General features: G+C 46.1%; 1 protein-coding gene across 1 annotated transcript in view; it reads right to left on the reverse strand.

Moving 5' to 3' along the window:
* Positions 1-308: 308 nt before the first annotated feature.
* LOC144161972 (protein aurora borealis-like) overlaps positions 309-20,848 on the reverse strand; it is a 32,817-nt gene continuing 12,277 nt past the window's right edge. Inside the window, exons 5-11 of the mRNA XM_077692514.1 lie at positions 18,949-18,996; positions 17,236-17,292; positions 13,579-13,702; positions 8,726-8,792; positions 5,426-5,546; positions 4,281-4,331; positions 309-1,379 (exon numbers count right to left, since the gene is read on the reverse strand). Coding sequence (XP_077548640.1) covers positions 1,249-1,379; positions 4,281-4,331; positions 5,426-5,546; positions 8,726-8,792; positions 13,579-13,702; positions 17,236-17,292; positions 18,949-18,996 — 599 coding nt within the window. The 3' untranslated portion in view covers positions 309-1,248. The remainder of the gene's footprint in view (positions 1,380-4,280; positions 4,332-5,425; positions 5,547-8,725; positions 8,793-13,578; positions 13,703-17,235; positions 17,293-18,948; positions 18,997-20,848) is intronic.

A 20,848-nucleotide genomic window follows, 5' to 3' on the forward strand; every position in this document is an offset into this window, starting at 1 on the left:
TTTTGGACAAAAAAGTCCTAAGTAACCAATATAATGGGCTTTAGCTTCGAATTATCCACAAATGTCTTCCATTGAATTGCATTTAAAACTGATGGAACCGGCACCTCTTAATTAACCAAAAATTCCAATTAAGCAACTTCCAATTATCAAGAGTCAACTGTACTATGATAAGTAAGCCACACAGGACGCGAACAAAGGGTACAAGCGAGTGTCTTGTCAACCTGTGGAGCAAAGACAACACTCATCAAGAGTCAACGTTCTTCATTGGACCGTTGACTTGATTAAACAGAACGCCGAAGGAGTGGCCATTCCACACATTTTATTTAGACTAAAATAAGCTCTGCATTGTACGCAGACCACATGGTATAAAAACGTAATACAAAATGAACCTATGTACAATTCAGCACATTCCCCTCAAAAGGACTAAAGGCCATCACAACGCATCGACAAATGCAGGGGCCGAATTTTAAAAGCATGCTTAAAAAAGCAAGGTCAGGGATAAAAGCAAAGAAAAACTTTAAGGAAGAAACTGGAAAAGGGATCGACTACCTGTGACTCCCTAGAACAGGCTCATCACACAACACCACTCGCCACACTACCATCCCGCAGAATAGTTTCAACCCCATTGGGCAGTGTTCCTACACGCTGCCCTCTTACTAGAAAAGCACATGCTTGCATTCCAGGGCCTGTATTTGCTGTAGTGCACCCATTGCATTCGTTAAAGTTTTCGGTGCACAATGCCGCACTAATTCTGTGCAGCACTCGCACTGCTGTATGCTTCATCAACTCAATAAAAAATTACCAGCAGGAACCGATCGTAAGCACAAACATGGGTAATGCATAAGGCAACAGGCTCGGGGTGCATGCCTGCTTTATGGGAAATTGGAATAGTTGGTGACTTTAGCTCGCTTCTAATGTGAGGACGAAACACGTCTGCCTTTCTGATTGATACACAGTCCCCTGGTGTTGAGAGGGTGCAAGTGAGCTTCATTCATTACTGATGGACGCAGCCCTGCTAGAGTTGTGCGCAATTACTGCCCTAAAACCGAACGTCCCGAGTAAAAAGAAGAAATTCCTAAAACAATCAACACCTTGCAAGCACAAAAAAAGAAGGCATTCCTAAAGTACTGTAATCCACGCCTTCCACGGAGATCCGACCGGATTGACCTTTGAGCAGCGGTCAAAGCCGGCCATGAGGAAGGGAGCACGTTGGGCAGTTCATTTGGACGTTAGTGTGGTAAGCTTTTGTCAAAGTGGTGAGTGGGTGGAAGCATTGGGGCTGACAAGCATCGCTTCCGAGCAGTCGGGGGCCGTCAGCACCGACGCATCGCTCCCGTCACCTCCACTGGTCGTCAGGCTCTCTTCTTCCGTCCGGTCACCTGCAAATGAACGAGACCTCCACGTTGCAGCAACACGTCTCCTGGGCACTTAGTAAGTATCCGTGCATTACTGAACGGGGGAGGTGGCTTTCAATGCAATTTTTTTTTTGTTTTATATTGAAGCTTGCTAAGCCTCATCAACGCCGTTCAATTTTGCACGAGAACAAAAACGCAGGAAAGCCAATTTAACACAATGGGTTTGATTATGATAAGCGAGGGCAAGAAAAAAGTGCTTCCCATGTTCTGAAATGAAACGAGGTCCCTCAGTTTATGAAGTCAACGTCTATCCAGATGCGCCATGCCAACACGGTGGAAGCAGTTTGGATTTTGGACTTTGACCTTGACTCAGGCTGCATAGGAGAAAGCTTCGCATTCTAATTCTCTAAGAAAAAGGCTTTGATTTTTGGCTAAAGCAAAGAAATTTGGTAGGAACATTGGAAATGGCATTAAATAGAGAAACATTACGTTTCCCCAGCATATAGTGACCGTTTTTTTTCTACAAATGTATACCCATTTCTTGTTTATTACAAGCCTAGCATGGTGATGCAACACGCTACAAAGCTGCTATTACCTTCCATGCTTACCTCAAGATATGGTTCACGTCATAAAAGTTTTGAGATTATTTTTAATCGCTTTACTTTATCGTTATTATTTTATTAATCGCCCTGACATTGTAGTCCAGGCATTACTTTGGTGAGGGGCAGTTTGGAACATCAAACACAAGTTGTGCGCTTAGCGCAGACAAGTACTGCCACCTCGCGGAGCCCAATGTAACCAGTGACGGTGCACACACATGGTTGCTTGCATGCGTGCCACGCCAGTGAATACACCCTATAGGAGCGATCAGGTGTGAAGCAGAGGAGCAGACCTGCCAACCCCACACTGCTCCAAGTACTACAGAAGATGCTAAGAAATACTAAAATTGCATACAAAAATACTAAAATGCCATTTTATTCCTCAAAAACTCGCTTGATAAAATACATAGCAAACATATCACAAAAGACGGACAAAATGTTCTAAGAATTAATTCTTGGAAGTGAAGGGCTGGGCTAGCACAGAGGCCGTTGCTGCCTTGGCACATTTTGCAACAATCAAATGCTCAACTGTCTTTTCGGACATGCAGGCACGGAACTGTGTGCGCCTTTCTGACTGCTGAAAGCTCTTTCACACTCTGCATTGCTATGCGGGAGTGTCAAGACCCCCACATAACTTTCGCAAGTTTAGCATACTTCAAAGTGCCATCCACTCCTCGCAGATCGGAGACCGCACGCCACTGCTTGTCGATCTGCTCCTGCTTTGTTACTTCAGTGGGTAGTTCTTCCAACTGAAGACGGGCAAACTCTGTCCGATTGTCGTCCAGAGCAGGACTGATACCTTGCCCCTGTTTAGCATACTTCAAAGTGCCATCCACTCCTCGCAGATCGGAGACCGCACGCCAATGCTTGTCGATCTGCTCCTGCTTTGTTACTTCAGGGGTAGTTCTTCCAACTGAAGACGGGCAAACTCTGTCCGATTGTCGTCCAGAGCAGGACTGATACCTTGCCCCTGTTTAGCATACTTCAAAGTGCCATCCACTCCTCGCAGATCGGAGACCGCACGCCACTGCTTGTCGATCTGCTCCTGCTTTGTTACTTCAGTGGGTAGTTCTTCCAACTGAAGACGGGCAAACTCTGTCCGATTGTCGTCCAGAGCAGGATTGATACCTTGCCCCTGTTGAACTGGTACAAGCACTGGGAAGTGGTTGACTAGATACTTGATATCAGAAACCTGGCATGTTCAATGGAAGCATCACTTATCACTTATCCCGTATCACTTATCTGTTGTGGTTTTCAGTCTGTCATTTTTGTGCGCATGTGCATGTGCGTGTTCTTTATACCGTTCACCCGTTGTCATCTTTATCCCCCATGACGAACTTTGGTTCACAAAAATGGTATATTGTGTAATCTTGAATAGTGTACTGCCGCAGCTTTCCTACATCGTTCTTATTTTTCATGTTTTACGTTTCCCTTCTGCAAATACATTATTGCAAACGCGAAGTGTGCTTTGAATTTCTTTTTGGTATGTGCTATGTCATTGCTCCGTTTTAAACGCGAAGTGTGCTACGAAAGTTTAATTGACAGGTGCTATGTCATTGTTCTGAATGTATCACCCAATTTCCGCAAAAGCCTCCACTAAGAGGCCAGCCGTATGTTCTAATAAATAAATAAATAAATAAAAACTAAAAAAATAAAAACCGACAGGGGCACAAAAACTTGACGCGGCGGATCTCCGCAATGGCTGTACCGAGCGCCTTCCTCGACTAAAAGAAGCGTGCGGCCTGGCTGTGCACTGCTTTTTCCGCCGCCACCAAGACCTTGCAGCCACGTGTGCTCCGCATATCGGTGTTCGAACGCGCGTGCCAACCCACGCCGACACCCTGGGCCGCTCGACGCATGAACAAAACCAAAGCGCTGCGCACGCCGTCAACGCTGTCACTACCACTGTAGAAAAAAAAAAACATTGTCCAGCATCCCACCCTGCAAACGTGAACGACCAGTGAAGCTGTATCAAACACCACACATGCTGATGGGGGGTATGTTTTATTATTACTTTAGAGTAATAGCAGCGACAATGGCTACGTGGTTGCTGTGGTAGATCGTGATTTGGTCCTGTGACCATTTTCGCTACATTCTTGGCCAAAACCAAATCCAAACACAATCTATTTGTGTTTGTGCAGAATTGAGCTAAGAAAAAACTTTAAGATAAAAAAATTAACCCACAAGGGAAGGGAACCTGGCAGCAGGAACATGCTCAGGGTTTCAAGTTGGCCCGTGCGGACCTCAAGGCAGTGCGAGGCGCAAGGAGGGCGTGCGGGACCCCACCCAAGCTGCAGAGAAGGAGGACGTTGGAGGGCGCACTCACCGGCAGACACGGGCGAGTCGGGCGGCCTCAGGTTCTTCTGCTGGGGTGTGTCTGCAGGGTCAAGAAGACACGGTACCAGGTAAATTTCTTGCGGGACCCTTCCGAGGTCAGTTTCGAGTTCCGAGAGAGGACCACGGCACAAACGCATGCTTTTCACAGCGGTAAACTCCCGTTAAGACGAAATCGAAGGGACTGTGAAAATGCATTCGTATTATGAGAAATACATCTCAAACAGACATTTTTTGCATTGTGCACGGTGCAAGGAGAAGAGCGTTGTCGCCCGTCTTAACCATGGAGTTCGTCACAACCAAGTTCGCCTTAACGAGAGTCCACTCATGGTTTGAACACCCTTCAAAATAAAAAGATTCAAGGGTTTTCGAGAAATTTCAAGGACAAAAAAATACATTTTCAAGGACCCCATATAAGCTTTTCAACACAATGCAAGTTTATTGTGCAATACTTAAGAGCATCAGTGCACAACATTTCAATACGCGTTAACAATGTAATCAATGCATCTAAAAATTCCAGTGATAATATATACTGCAAACTTTAAAAATAATAAAGAAGAAACGTTTTGCGACATCTGAACTTTCGAAGTCCTTTGGACCACTTCAGCTTAAAGGGGCCATGAAGAGAAAATACGACTTCGTTCATTTGAAAGAACTGGGCTTCGGTACTTCACTCAGCTTCATCCCAGCAACGAAAGAGGTTTTTTAACCCGAGAAGTATTGCAAACCTTTCGAATTTCCCGCCACAGTGGCGTGCTACGGGCAGTAGTGACATCACATGGGCCAGCGCGAAAAATGCAGTTGTCGGAGTGTTAATGGCTCGTTAGCATCCGCATGATGAGATCATACGATTGTCCAGTCATGTGCCTTAGCGATGGGTCAGTTCAGCAGCCCCGCCAATCACTCAAAAAATATTCTGTGACGTCATAGAAGAGCCACCGGGAAGAGGCTGCGAAGTCACTTTGCAAAAAAAAAAGGGGGGGGGGGGTTATAGCTGTGATCGATACAAAGCAGTGTTTTTTGTCATGAACCAGAGTTGTCTTCAATGCCCCTTCAATTTTCTTTGACCCGATGAGATCCTGCCACATGCTTGCAGTCACGAGGGTCACAGTCACATGGGGGGTGGAGGAGACCCACCGGAGCGAGCGATGGGCCTCGCATGGCGGCAGATGGGCGACAGCTGCATGCCTCCTTCGCCCTCGGGGCTGGAACCCTGGCTGCACCGGGTCGGGCCAATGGGGCTCGAACACAGCGCCCGCTGGAGCATGACAACAGCAGGGGACGACACAGGGGCGCTTGGTTATTAGGGCCAAGGCAACTGTCCCGTCACAAAAGCACACCTTTACACAGTGGCTTACACAAAACAACGACGACTATCGTAGCGGTAAAGTCCTTCACTGGGAAAGCAAAGGCCGGTTGGCCAGAGGCAGGGAGGGAGGAATAAACACTTCGCGAATCTTCTTCCTTCAAGGGGCATGTAGGAACTAATGGTTCAGCTCGAGGTCGACCCCGCCAGTTGTAGACTACGGGCCACACCCCTTTTGCAAAACAGCTCTCGAGGGAAAAAGTGCCTAGTGCTGCGAGGAATTGGGCATCACGGTATGGGGGATTATCTAATGAAGAACAATGGGGGAGTGCACCGCGGATTGTTTAACCTACTGGACATGCATACGGGAGCTTCGACAGGAAGTTTACGTACTTGTGAAGTAAACAAACGATGGCAATGGAGTGACGTATATTTCTAAGGGTTCCAGAGAGTTATTAGTCTTTGTTTGAGTTACACTACAATGAGGGCTGTAGTTTTGAGAGATGAAACGTGCAGCATGGTTTTGTATTGCTTCGATCATAGAAGTTAAAGGGACACACCTGTATCGATGGAGTACGTTGGCAAGAATCTAAAAATTACACCATTTTCACAACCAGGAGATGTTAAACAAGGCAGAAAATACCAGAAACGTCAACACAGGCAATGATGCACAGTACGCTTTCAAGTACTATGGGTTTGTGACATCACAATACCGTACTTACCCGATTCTAGTGCGCCCACGATTCTAACGTGCACCCGATTTTCCTGGCAAAAAAAACGAAAAAACTTGCACCTCTGACTGTAACGCACACGGAACTTTGTGAGCAAGAAAAACGAATGCGAGAGAAACGGGCGATTTATTTTCCGAAGTAATCTCACTCATCTCACTCCTCGTCGCTCTCCGCTGACCACAACATCTCGTCCTTGGTGCCGTCAAGCGCGTTCGCGATGCCACACTTCTGAACGCCTCGAGGGCGTGCGAGGCCCACGTCTCGCACGCCCATCCCCCCAGCTTCTCCAGAGGCGCACGCTTCAGCTGACCGCTCGTTTTGAACGCGTGAGAGTCGCTGCTGCCATTGCTGTTATCAAGCGCGCAAGTGGAACGATTTGACGATTTCAGGGGTGAGATAGCTGAACCAGATTTGGGAGCAGCTTTTGGAGCAGCGAAATTTCGATTTTGGAGCAGAAGAACCATGATTTGGAGCAGAACGACATTTATTATGTCACCTTTGGAGCCTAAATTATGCCACCTTTGGAGACATCGTTAGGGGCCTTGCATTGCCGCGCATGGTGTTTTCCAGCGATGGCAAAAAGTGGCAATCCTACATTCTCGAGTTTCTAAAGGTTGGAAAGTCATTTTCAAGTTTCTAAAGGTTGGAAAGCCAAAGTTGCAGAAATACATGGTTGCAAGTCAAGGCTACGCTGTTTTTGTTCGTTTTCAAAGGTTTCCTGACTGTTGCGTTTTCCTGGTTGTTTCGTTTTGTTTTCCCGGTCGGTAAAAAATGCATGAGGGGGGTTCCACTGTACTCAGATAACATCTTAGATACCCAATAAATTTTTATTCTTGCTCTTGGTGGGGTGCATGTTATTCTTACAGGAAACACAGCATTTCACTGTAACAAAACTTCAACAACATGTCCAACGAAAGCTAGCTTGGGACATTTAACATCGCTTTAAGGTCGGCATACACTTTTTGTGCACGTGTGTCTGTCTGGTTATTCCTCCATTTATTAATTTATAGAGGTACTTACATCGCCCTCATGGGCATTACCGTAGGGGGTAGAACAAGCAATGGATCACAATACACTTCACATATTGGTGAAAAGGAATGAAGATAAAACGCTACAAATGGAACAACAAATTGTCAGTTTACACTGTCGGAAATAAGTGGAAAAAGAAAGGGGGGGGGGGAGGAGGTGCTTTTGGTTACACGAGAAAGGAAAAAAATAAGAGAGAAAGGAAGAAACATGGCACATATTCAAAATGTACAGCCAGCATTATTTTAACAAGAAATTGTGCAAATTTTTAATGAAAAATGAGGAGGGTGCACAGACAAGTTCTTCTGGCAAGCTATTCTACTGATGCGTGGTCCTTCCAAAAAAGGCGTACTGTATTTGAATACGTTGATTTCGAGCTGCATACTCATAAAGTTCTAAAGAATGGCCGGTACAGGGGGACACATAAATACTGTATTTATTCGAATATAAGGCGAGGTTTTTTCCCGCACAATCCGTAGTCTCAAAGTCATACCCTGCCTTATATTCAAAGCTCAGTACAGCAATATGGTGATTTTGGTGTGACAGTTTTGGTTTCCACTTTTCAATCATTTCCAAGCTTTCAAGAGAGCCTGACAACAACTGTTAGAAATGTAGCAATAATTTTAGAATAAAACGTTTAAAATTTTACACAAACGCAGGCTGCAGATTCGAGATTCAGTAAATGTAAGAGCATAGCTCATGATAAAGCAGACACCTTTGACCATGTCATCAACAAGCTGAGCTTGCAGTAGCCACTTCAAGCCAGTAGCTTGTAAGCATGTCGAGGATGCATTTTGCATTTTTTTGTTGGAATCCCCATTGCAAGATTGTCTTTCTCAGTGCTTCTAAAGGGGGCGTCCCCGACTATGCTTTCCGAGTGGGTGGCTGACATTTGGGCAGCGATCCCCGAAGCCACGGTGGTGGCATCGTTCCACAAGTGCTGCATTTCTAACGCACTGGACGGCATCGAGGATGCTGACCTCTTAGAGTGGGCAAGTGATAAGAAAAGGACGACAGTTTCTTAGTTTGTATGTCATCTCGCTCGCAATAAATATCTTTGTGCACAGATAGTTCACGGTTACTTGGTGCCCGCTTCGCTGAAAAGTAAAAAATTGAACTGCCTCCCTTCCTTCGTTGGCAGGAATATACTTTTTTTTCGTTTCTGGCTTTCCAAACTGCATTGTTGCTTTATAATCGCAACCACCTTACAATTGAATAAATATGGTAAGTCGCCCCGCACATTGCTTTTGTTGATGCCTGTTCTGTTGACCGCAGGAGACCTTTGCACCGCTCAGCCGGCAGAGGCCACTGCAACTGCGATGCTTGGCTGTGGCTTATAAGCAATGGCGCCCTAATTAATGTGAAGGGACTCACGTGGATTGGAGTCAAGCTGCCCGTGGCACCGTCCAGGAAAAGGCTTAGCCGCTGCTCACTGTCTCGCCTGCACGGACAGCCCAAAATGCTGGTGACCCAACCCACTGAAGAAACATGCACTCACTACACTGAAGGGCCACATGGACCACAAAACGAGCACTGAGTGCTGCTTTTTAGCGAGTAGGCCAGGAAGTCAAACAAGAGCATCAAAGAAAGATGATAACGCGAGAACAAGGGGGATGTGTGCTGAGATAAACGTTGCATTTTATGGCATGTCAGCCGACTGGTAGCCGCATGGGAAGATTACATGCTGAACCGGAAGGGGTTAAATCCTTCTTCAGAGTACAGTAACCCACTCCAGCACTGCATGAATCACACAAAACGATTCCAGAACGTCAAAATGGTAACAGTACATGAACATCATTTGCTTGGAAACTTTTCTTCTCCCCCCTGCAAATAAAGAAGAATATTGCACGGGCTCAACTGCACACATCCCATCTTGAACGCTAGACCATTCCTTTCCAACACATTTCCAAGGAAACAGCAACTAGTGAACTCAAATTCCAGTGTTCAAAAGAGGGTTAACCCCCCATCACATCTGTTTCATCCTGAACCCAGAAGATTAAGGGATGAATTGAAGTAGAGAACGGCAATGCTGCAAGACAAGCTGGCTTTCTGAAACTACTACGGCAAACAGCTGAGCACCTTGTTTACTACAAAGGTTCTGCAAAGGAGCGGCTTTCCAAATTTCGCATTAATCTACCACTCATATTCTGCTACAAAAAGGGTGCTTTGCAGATCCTTACAAACAGTAGCTGACAGTCATGGTGTTCCTTACTAGTATACACTTTAAAAGAAATTAAGCACTAGTGTATAGGCAAGCCATGTTTCAACGAGGATGGTGTCATAGTCCACAAAAAAGATAGGTTCAATCGTTCACCGTCATGGCTTATTAACAGGCTCCAAAGTTGCCTGCGGCTAAGGCCGCTTGAAGTTGTTTTCTCCATGTCAAAAGGATCGCTCTTAAACCACTAATTTGTCGAAGATCTTTCGAAAGCTTCATACGAGACGAGCAAAAAGAATGTTGCCCCACTGCTGCTTCTGTCATCAGGAGCGACGAAAAGCCATTCTGCTAGCCGAACCTTGCCCAGTAGGTAAGAATGGAACAGAGTAGCTGTTGTGGTGGCCCCAAAGTGGCACCGTACTCGAGCAACTCGTTTCACAATCAAATTGGGCTGGATACGCTGAAGCTATACCTGGGCTGTGAGGCACGTCTCGCTGGAGGGCTCCGGAATAATTCCGACCACATGCAGACCTCAAACATGTGCCAAAATCTCAACCCACAGGAGTTTTCGTTTTTTTGTCTACGCGCATCCTCGGTTCAGCAGTGCAATGCCTCAGCTACTGAACCCCTGCGGCGGGCGAGTGACAGTTGTCCTTCCAGTACAGTAGAACCTCGCTGATACGTTCCCCATTCATACCATTCCCCAGCTCCAATGCTGGCAATTGCGAAAACCAAAAATAACCCCGCAAAGCAAAGTCTTAATACACTCTGGTTAATACGTTCCCGGAAAATATGATTACTCGGCAGCAGTGTTCAGCATTGCGGCTACCTGCGGTCGTATGATACGCTGTGCAGTGAGAAATTCTCATTCCCATCACAGGCACTGCTGACCCCTGGCAGCGATTGCGCAATTCTTCGACTTGTACGATCGCCGCCAGGGTTGGTAGCGCTTTTGATAGTGCAGTGTTCTGTGGTTGTGCGCAATTCATGAAAGCTGCGCCTGTAGCAGTAGCAAGAAGTCGAGTGTGGCGCCGAGAAAGCGCAAGCCGTTTTCGATTAAGGAGAAGCTGAACATCTTAGCGGTTGTTGACAGGAACCCAAAGCGGAAGCGAATAGGCACAACGAATGAACTCGGACTGCCACCGTCCACAGCATCTACCAAAGCCTTTTAAAGTGGCAACAGGTCAAGACGAACGCCTTAGTATTCGGTGGCACAACAAAGCAAGCCCGTGGAGCCCGTCACGGGGAACTGGAGGAGGCGCTATAGAAGTAGTTTAAGCAAGCCCGGGCCTCTGGAGTTAACTTGGACTGCAGCGTGCTGAAGGAGAAAGCACTTGAAATTGCCGATGTTCTAGTGATTGACGATTTCACCACTTCTGACAGGTGGACAAGTTCATTTCGAGCTAGGCATGACATCGCCTTTCGGCAGGTGAGCGGGGAGGCAGCGAGCGTGAACCTGGCAGATGTCGAGAAGTGGTTATCGCTGCTCCACACTATAATTCATTTTTTTCATCCACGCTAAGTTTACAACGCGGATGAGCTAGGCCTTTTTGGGAGTTCAGCCTAGCAGGTCGTTGAGCATGAAGGGCCAGTCCTGTTTAGGGTGGAAAGCTCAGCAAGGACCGAGCTGCTTCATTGCAACAAAGACCGCAGCGACATGCTAAAACTGTGGCTGATTGGGAAGTCGAAAAGCCCGACACACCTGCAAAACCTCGCTCGTCTGCGTCGTGTCTACAAGAACAACACGAAGGCATGGATGACTTGTGAACTTTCTGAAAGCTTCCTGCGATACCTTGACAACTGACTCGGATGCCAGGTGCCAGCAGCGTGCTGCTTTTGGACAACTGCGCTGCCCATCTCAGGGACATGCCATTCCTTCGTTACCTTTGCACGGTGCTTCTACCAGCTGGTATTATGAATCATGTCAAGCATTTGTGCCATAAGTGCATTGTGCGATGATTTCTTGCTCGCGTGTCACGCAGCGAAGAACCGGGAAGCTGTCACTTCTCGGCGCGATGCATTACTTGAACACTTGTGGGGAGAGTGTGACGTGTGGAACAGTTGATAGCCGTTTCAAAAAGGGCGGCTTTCGGTGACAGCCTGCACCTGAGGATACAGAGTGCAGCGAGGACATGGCGTGTGATTCCGACAACAACGATGATATGGCTGAGGAATTCCTGCCCACCCGCACCGACGTGCCCTTTGCCGAGTTTGTCGCGATAGACGCCGATGACCCGACTTGCAAGCCACCAAGTGTCACCAAGACTGTGGTGGACATGGTGGGGGACGAGGCAGCTGAAGACGGCAGCGAGAATGAAGGCTTGCATCGACCAGCTACCTTCACCGAAGCCCCTGATGGACAGGAAGCCTTGCATGGCTTCTTTCGCACTAAAAACAATGAGAATGCAGACAAGGGCCTGCAATGTGTGCAAAAGGAGCTGTTCCTGTTGAAGGAACGGCAGCAGAAATTTTGCAAGACATAAATGTGTGTTTTTTTTCTCTTCCACCTCAATAGGAGCTCGCCAGCCTCAGTTTTTACTGGATTCGGATTGTACTTTTTCCCGGGTATTACGTTTATTTTTAGTGTTTTTTCGAAAACGTATGAACGAGGTCCTACTGTATATGTTGCCGCAAACCACGCCTTATGTTTTGTTAACTTGTGTGTTTTGTCTGCAGTGTCTGGCTACGCCCGGCTGTCTTATCTGTGTTCAAAGCGAAACGCCTGTTCGCTTTCCTTTCTTTTATACAGTAGAATCTCGATGATACGATTCTGGGTGATACGTATTTCGGGATGATACGAATTTCTGAAAAGTCCCGGCAAAATTGCATTGTTTGCAATGGGAAAAATTTCGGCTGTTACGAACGGACCTGCGCGGCCCAGCGGATGATACGAACGAGCCGGCGCCCGACTGCCGAACAAGCAAGTGACGGCTCTCTCTCCCCATTTGTCACTCTTCTTTCTCCAGAAATGGCCGGGCTATTTTCTGCTCGCGAAAACGCGCCCCGCACGCCCCATGCGCGCCGCGAAACCTCTCGCACGCTGCGCGCGCCGCAGCCGGCGGCGGCAACATGGCGTCGGCTTCGGCCGCGAAGTGGCACGGCCGCTTGAGCGACTGCTTCTAGCTGCTCTTTAAAATGCCGCTCAAGGCAGGCACGAAGTTTCTTGTGCATCAAAGGAGCTGATAAAGTTGGCGAAAACGGTACTATAAAACACCATCCGTGCTGCTAGTGAAAGCGCCATAAAATATCTGCCGGAGTGCTAAGCCTAAACATCTCGGGCGGAGCCAGCGGGCTGTCTCGAGCGTTTCGCAAGTCGTCCGCGTCTTTTTCTGACCGAGGTAGGAGATACCGCGGGCGCGAAATCGTCAATGCGGCCGTGAAAATACAGCGCGCGCAAAGCCGAGGCGTGCGAATCGCGTGCAAAAACGCACCATGCGGTTCACGCTTGACTGTTGCGGCGTGTAGCGAGCTTGGATACCGGGAGTGAGGAGACAAGCGCGAAGCTAGGCGAAGCGTTACGCGCTCCAGAAAGGACTGCTTTGTGACGTGGGGGTTAAAAAAAAGCAGAAAAAATCACGGATTTGTTCACACCAAAGTAAGAAAAGAAATAAACGAAAACTTTTTTCAGCGCTCAATTTTTTTGGTCTGTGTTGGTTCATACGAATTTCGGATGATACGAATATTTTTCGCGGTCCCGCGAGATTCGTATCATCGAGATTCTACTGTATGTGGCACCGCTTCCTTATTTGATGGGGAGACTGTTTCGCCCTGTCATCACTGGACTGAAGTGTTCTTTGATCACCAGTGTTCTCGATCCGATTCGACAGCTCTAGAAAGAACAAGGTAGAGAGATATATGATCGCATGGCAAACGCCACAGCATCCTATTCGCCGATGATCGCGTGTGCACCATTTATTGCAGAGATGCACAAGTTTGCTCCAATAAACCTTGTTTACTGAAAAGAACCCTGCACTGTTCTTGGCTACATGACAATACTAGTGTGCAACTATAGTAGCCGCACACATGGTGTGCACGAGGCACTAGAGTAGAGACAATCATCTGTACGCACCTCTCGGGTGTCCGCGCCCTTCCCTCAACGGCAGTGCAGAAGAGCTTGCGCCGGAGCGAGGTGTTGGCAGCATTTGGCCTCGCCTGCTGTTTGTCCTGGGGCCCATGGAAGGTGTAGTAGTCACCTGCAAGGGAGGACCGCTCAGCACGCAACGAATTCACAAACAGGCCGGTCACTGAGGCTTGCGTGCCTCGACCTGCTCCAAACTTGGCCCTCGTAGATACTGTATTTGCACGATTCTAACGCGCACCTTTTTTTCGATATTAGTAGCTGTCAAATTTGTGTGCGCATTACAATCTGGCGCAAAACTTAAATTGGCTTCAAAGCGTCCAGTGGCATCGCCATAGACAGTAACTCCTCCCAAAATCCAACTCAATCCAATTCAAGACAAACCGTCACGTCACGCGAGTAAATTTTTGCCGTACGCATTCCTCAATGGGCATAACTTAGTCGGCTGTTGCAAGTATTTATTTTTAAAATATTTTTCGTAGTTTATTATTTTTCAGATTTTCATGAGTAAACTTACCTGCGCGTGACAATTGGGGGCGCATTACAATCGTGCAAATACGGTAATGCTCAAGTGATGGACACGTTCCTTCTTTTTTTTCCCCCCTTTACAGAGCATCGAAAGGGAGAAACAGCTGTACCAAATGATTGGGCTGGCACCATTCACAACCTCACTGCTTTCCCCCAAAGTACAAGTCAGCCTGTGGCTTACGTTGTCCCCAGTTTGGCCATATAAGTGTGCATCACAAAGCCAACAGTAAAGGGGCCATTTGAAGCCAAAACACAACCTCAATCAACTTGAAAGAACTAGCCTTTGGTAACTCACTCAGCTCCATTACACCCGCGGAAGATGTTTTCTCCAACTTAAAAAATGCAAGAGTACAAGTCAGTACTAAAAACATAATTATCGGAGCACTCACTGCACGTTGGCACGCAAGTGATGTGATAAAATGGAACTAGAGGTCCCACTAAAATTGCCCAATTCTGTTTTTCGGTGGTGGCTTAACCTGGCCTGACACGAACAAGATTCTGCGACATCAAAGAGAAATAGCCGGAAAGTGGCTGGTGTCATTGCTATTATAGCAAGGCAGTCTTTGTAATGAACTAAACTTGTATTTTGTCTTCACGGCCCCTTAAAAGTGACACTCATTTTGTTGTACTTTATTGATCTGTCACGCGCACATAACATCAACTTACCTCCAACAGACTCGCCCCATACTTTTTGAAAATAGCTAGGTAATAGTAGTGGGGCGTTGGGGTGCTCTGGCTCTTTCATCTTCCCATGGGAGCAAGGTTTTACGTTAAACAAGCAGACTTCAAGGAAAATTAATCCCAAACCTCAGGCCCTGCAAAGCTAGTTCAAAAAGGCCTCACAGTTTTGCATCAAAGCACACACAGCAATAACTACAGGTGAATAGTTCTCAAAGTGCAAGCGGCATTCTAAACACACAGCTTCTCATAACTATGGGTATGTCCAGTTACCCTTAGGGTTCAAAGCTATGTAACACACAAATTACACCTCATATGGTCAAGCGGGTAATTGTTAATAAACTATGGGCAAATAGCCCCCAGAGTGCGGGTGGTAGGTTTGTAAACACACACTTTTTAATAACTAGGAGTGGAGTCACTTATACTTAAAAATAACTCATACTTAAGGAGCCATGAAGAGAAAACACAAGTTTGGTTCATTCAAAAGATTGCCTCGTTAGAATCATAATGACACCACTTTTAACGTAAACTTCGTACAAATAAGCTACATAATTAGGAAAAAATGGAATGGCCATGCGACCCACCAGCTCATTTCCCACAACAGAACCTATGATGTCATACCAGCCAGCTCTGCAATTGGCGGAGGCCGGCACAAGCAGACGCAAATTAGGCAGAGCTTACAAGCTAGCCGAACGAGCGATTTGCGCTTAAATTTAGGGCACATTCTTTTTAAAGCCCTAAGAATATGGGACAAACAGTGGAAGTCACAAACATAGAAGTACCGATGCATACTGCTGTTGGTACTGCGCGCACTATGCTTGGTTTAGCTGCACAGGACTGCGGGGCTTTGGGGTTGTTTGAGACGACACTGGCCGATTGACGCAAGCGACGATGTCTTACGTGACCGTATTTGTCGAGCGAGCACCATGTTTCACGAAACGATTGTCTCTGAGCAAAACAAGCCAGGTACATATGCGCTCACAAACAAACCAAAGGCAGAAAATGGCTTGCCACGGTGTGGTGGCGCCATCTAGGTTCACTAACGGTAAACACGGCCCTGTGATGTCATTGCAGGCCACGAAAATGCACGATTTAGCGGGAAAATCAAAGTTTTAACTTTAATTTATTTCCCAGTAAATAAAGCATCGTTTGTATTCGGACAAGCGCTAGGGGCACTTTAACTCTTTCATTACGGCGGAAAAACGGCCGATTTTGAGTGCTTCCACAAAATGTTTTTTTTTCACTTGAACTGCTGGACACACTTAGCCTTGCTATGCATGAAATTGTAGCGTATAGATTGCTCTTCCAAACACAAAGCAGCAGTTTTGTTAAAGGTACAATTACTTATAGTTTATTCGTCAAGTAATCAGAAAAAAGCCCCCAAGAAAAGTATACGAAAAACACAAATCGGCAATTTTACCGAGACTAAAAATTATTTCAGGAATTTTAAGATATACAAATTGTTCCTACGTTTCTTGGCTATGATTCAATACATAAATCAACAGTGTACACCACGTTTTCGATTTTTGAGGGCCCGTCAACCTAGCAGAACTGACGGCTGTACCACGCCCCGAAGGCACTCAAGGGTGAGTGAGTCTCTGTAAAATGCGCATCCAAGTATACTCTTTTGTGTTCTTGCACAAAATCTTTATCAGTTCGGTGGTAAAAAACAAGAAAAAGAATCCAGCGCTATCGAGAAGCGTCGCACCTGAATCCTGCCATGCTAATCTGACACGAGCGCCAGGTTATCTTGAAGGTAATAGCGCGATATGGCGCGGTGCATTTGACAAAATATTCTGGCTGTACGTTGTCGAGACCCTAAACACAAAATCAAAACCGCAGTCGTCAGATAAGAAGCACGTTTTGTTTATAAATACAACCTGGAGTCACAACGAAATTACCTGCCAGCGCTTGTTGAAGTGCGAGGCACCTGAACCGGAGCTTCGTCGTCCGAACTGAAATCTGAAGATTCCACATCATTGCTTGACCCCTCACTGATGCTGGAATCAGAAAAATCGACAGTAGGAGCTGCCGAAGTGCTTGCTACAGCAGTCCAACTGTGCGGAAAACGGCGCGAACCCGACGCCATTTTGTCTCCTGCTCCCCTCTACCTTCGGTTCAAATTTCTCTTGTACACCGCTACCACACGAGGCACATAAAGAAACGAAACCAAAATTGAAAGACAAGTTGCCAATGAACACACCAGATGGCGATAGTTGTCTGTGGAGCGCGGGTTTCAGATTTTGTGGGAGATTTGAAATCATCGGACGCCGGCTTCCGATTGCCTATAGCGCCGTCGTGAAAGAGTTAAAACACGAAATCTTTCGAATAACACAAACTCGTGTTTTGTCTTCATGGCTCCTTTAAGCAGCAGTGAACCAGTTCAATCCCATATGGTCCAGTGGGTCCAATTGCTCAAGGCAAACCACAGCAGAGACTTACCGAGTAGTGCACTGAGGTCAGCATCTGGAGGTATGGACAGGGTTGTCTGGCTCCACGCTGCATACACAGGCACAATCTCTCTCATTCACTTCCTTGCCCTAGTGCTTCCCCAGTGCAAGTCTTACTCAACTCCCCGTTTCAAAAATGCCGCCATTTTAATGCTGTTCATGACAAAAACTTCACCAGCCACTGCGCTTCACTGTCCTGTCCCTAAACACATTTCAGATGCTGTAAACGCTACTAACAAGCAACCAACTGTACCAACGCAAAGCAGTCATTCCAACAGTGCTACAAAATAAGGATAAGTAGACAGTGGAATTGTATCCCCTATGAGGTAACGTTGCATTCGAGTGCAACATAAAAGTTGAGGCAATGACCACAGCTACAAGCAAGAACCCACACTATCCATTCTTTGTTTACTTAAAAACACAACTCAAAGATTTTTAACTTTTGATTTATTTATCACTGGGGCAGCACAATGTAATCTGCAACACCAAGAGCACGCGAAACTTGCTGGAAAATATACCAACTGAGGGTGACGTCAGGAAAGCGTGTAACATATTTTGGCTACGCACACCCGAGAAGCCAGCTTTTCAAAGGAAGGACGTGGGCAAAGATTTTCACCGTTGAACCACTGGTGAAATTTCGTGAAATTTGTGTGAATTATTTGTGTTTCTGCAAGAAGTCTTGGCTTTACCGCAAGAGCAAAACAATTTGTGGGTGTGAAGTGGTGGATACAAGTCCATGTTGTAGCAGGAAAACCAGTGATCTTTTTTTCCTTTTATCAATTAGACATTTTAGGCGAGAAAAAAAAAAAACAGCCCAGAATAAAAATACAGAGTTCTTGCACAGTTTTGTGATCTTCCTGCTGAAAATAATAGCGTTCAGCAGCAGCCGTTGTGAACACATTGATGCAATATCCCAAACAAACGCCGACATTCCGCATACAAAACCGTAAACTTCCTGAAACAAAATATATTCACTTTCCTCGGGGAATTTTAGTCCGAAAAAATGTGCTCTGAATACCTCCCATTGATGCAGTGCAAAAAAATTTTCATAATTTTTGTAATTGGAGAGACTGACACAAACTCAGACCAAAGGACTTAAAAAGGCTATTTCCACTTCCAAGCTAAGGGTTCTCAAGAAAGGCTTCCACCTACTTATATTGCACCTTTCTGTTCAATTTTATGCACTCAAGCACATTCACCTCAAATTTTCTACACACTTTCATGGTGCAGCGATGCTGGTTGCTGAATCACTGGTATAGCTTTTAGACAAAGGCTGCAACATTCCATTCTGCTCAGCAAGGGCTGATAACAGGTCAAGGTTCCCAGATGAATGTATTAAAGAAAGGAAGGCGACTTCTTCCGCTGAACCAACCTGCTGATAAGACAAAAAACATGTTCTGTCCCCTTCCAGGGCAACGTCATGTCCAAAGGCAATCATTGCAAGGCTTCGGTTTCACGTTTTGTTTTCGCTTGTCTTCTTGAATATGTTTTGGCATGTTCAAAAAACCTGCTCAACTGCTTGCTGTATTTTTCAATTAAAAATTGCATTATGTGACAAGGTTGCCCCAACAGTTGTCAACTTCGGGACCTCTTTTTCGTTTTTGTACTCACTTTTGTTCTCAAAAAAAAAAAAGTGAGATAGACTTGAACTTGAAGCTCATTCAGCGACGACCCGTGCTGCAGTTGCCAGTTCCGAACGGCTCACCTGTGGATGTCTTGGACTCCCTCGGAGATTGCGGGGTGTTGCTCATCCCTGCAAGGAGAGGATGCAGAGCTCTTAGCAAAGCGCATGCTTCCCTTTGCTTTCTGGGCCAGACTGGCCACATTGTGGCCCATGCACTGTTATTGGGCTCCGGTCACAGAGCAGCTCTACTGAAAAGTTTCACCGAAATATCTGATAAGCCACTACTGCAGCCACAACAGCGCTGAAACGGCTTCTTCTTTTCCTAGAATTTCTTCACTAGAAAGACAGTGCGATGAGTTTTGACAATGAAGAAAACCAAGCAAAGTTCCGAAAGAGTGTCATCGGGCTGAGTTACCTAGCTGCATAATTTATTTACAAATACTGCTGTCTCACAGTTCGAGACATTGCAGGAGTGGGTCCATAACAGTGAATACACAGTAAACCAACAGAACACATGGTTTGGTAGTTCATTCAAAAAACTATTGGTAGGCAACTTCCGGAGAGAAGTTTCTCTACATGACTACAAAGGGAAATATTTCCTCCTTATTAGTGCACTTCCATGCAACGGTGAATGATAGCTATCCTTGTGAGATGGCATTCTAATCAAGGCAACAGCCTTAAAAAAGCCATGAAGACAAAATACAAGTTGGGTTTATTAAAAAGGCTGCTCAGTCCCGATAACAGTGATACCAATATCATCGCAATCTTCGAACAAATAACGGAGATATTAAAGAAAACGTGTGAAGCTGCAGAGACCCCCTAGCCAATTTCCCCCAACTTTTCTATGACGTCACGGAACCTTGTTTGTGCGATTGGCGGCCGCCTAACTGACCTGTCGTGACAACACGTGACTGGACGTCTGTAATGGGGCCTCTAGTTCCATTTGACCGCATCACTTGAATGCTAACGTGCAGCTAACGCATTGAAAATTATGTTCTATCGTTGGCCCGTACGACGTCATTCTTGCTCATAACACGTCACTGTGGCGCAAAATTTGAAAGTTTTTCAATACTTCTTGCTTTTTTTTCTTTTGTGACTGTAATGGAGCTGAGTGAGATACTGAATCCTAGTTCTTTCAAATTAAACGAAGTTGTATTTTCTCTTCATGGCTCCTTTAATTGAGTGCCTTATTCTGCGAAATATTAGCGTTGCTGTTTGGTACGAAAAATGGGCGCCCTGTAAAGAGTAAATAAAAAACACACCTGAGTTTGCATGGTATGTGAACCCCCCCGGGTATCTGTAGTCGAAGCTGAGTGAGTTACCCCCGTTATCCCCGCATTGTGTTGGCTGCTGTTGAAACAAATGTGCCTCGTGACAGCACGTTGTTCTGGGGAAGCTGCAGTGTGTGCTGCTGTCTATTGGCTCGTTGAATTAATTGGCGCCGGAAGACAAAGAAACGGAAGCAAACAAAAAAATGAAAACATGACGTTGCAGTGAAAGAGCCTGCCAAGGTATTCCGCCTCAAAAGACGCAACGAAAGCAAAGAGGGAGATTCAAAAACAATGTAGCAGGTAAAAAGTCATTGGTGCGCATCGCAAGGCCTTTGCTTTCAACTAACATAAGCAGACTCAAGTGTCGTGCCCCGAGGAATTTCTTACAGGACTGGCTCAGCCCTGGTATAAAGAGAGTCAGCACTTCCCAGAGTGCGGAACTTAATAAAACAACTGCTCATTTTACAATCGCCGGTTTAATAAGCACCAACAGCACACTTCAACGGCTACCCGTTATAACTTTCCCAACAAACAGTCACCATTCACAGTGCAACTGTGAAAACCGGTTGCTGAACTCACTACCTGAAAACTTTTTCAAACACATCCCGTAACTGAATATTTCACCGCAGTCACACATTGCAGAAATGCTGCGATTGTCTAGTTATTTCTACAATTCACTTACTCAAGAGCTGCTAAATGAATAAGGTGGC

Source organism: Haemaphysalis longicornis, unplaced genomic scaffold (assembly GCF_048455015.1).
Source record: "Haemaphysalis longicornis isolate Haplotype H1 unplaced genomic scaffold, Haemaphysalis longicornis Haplotype H1 scaffold_12, whole genome shotgun sequence".
NCBI lineage: Eukaryota > Metazoa > Arthropoda > Arachnida > Ixodida > Ixodidae > Haemaphysalis > Haemaphysalis longicornis.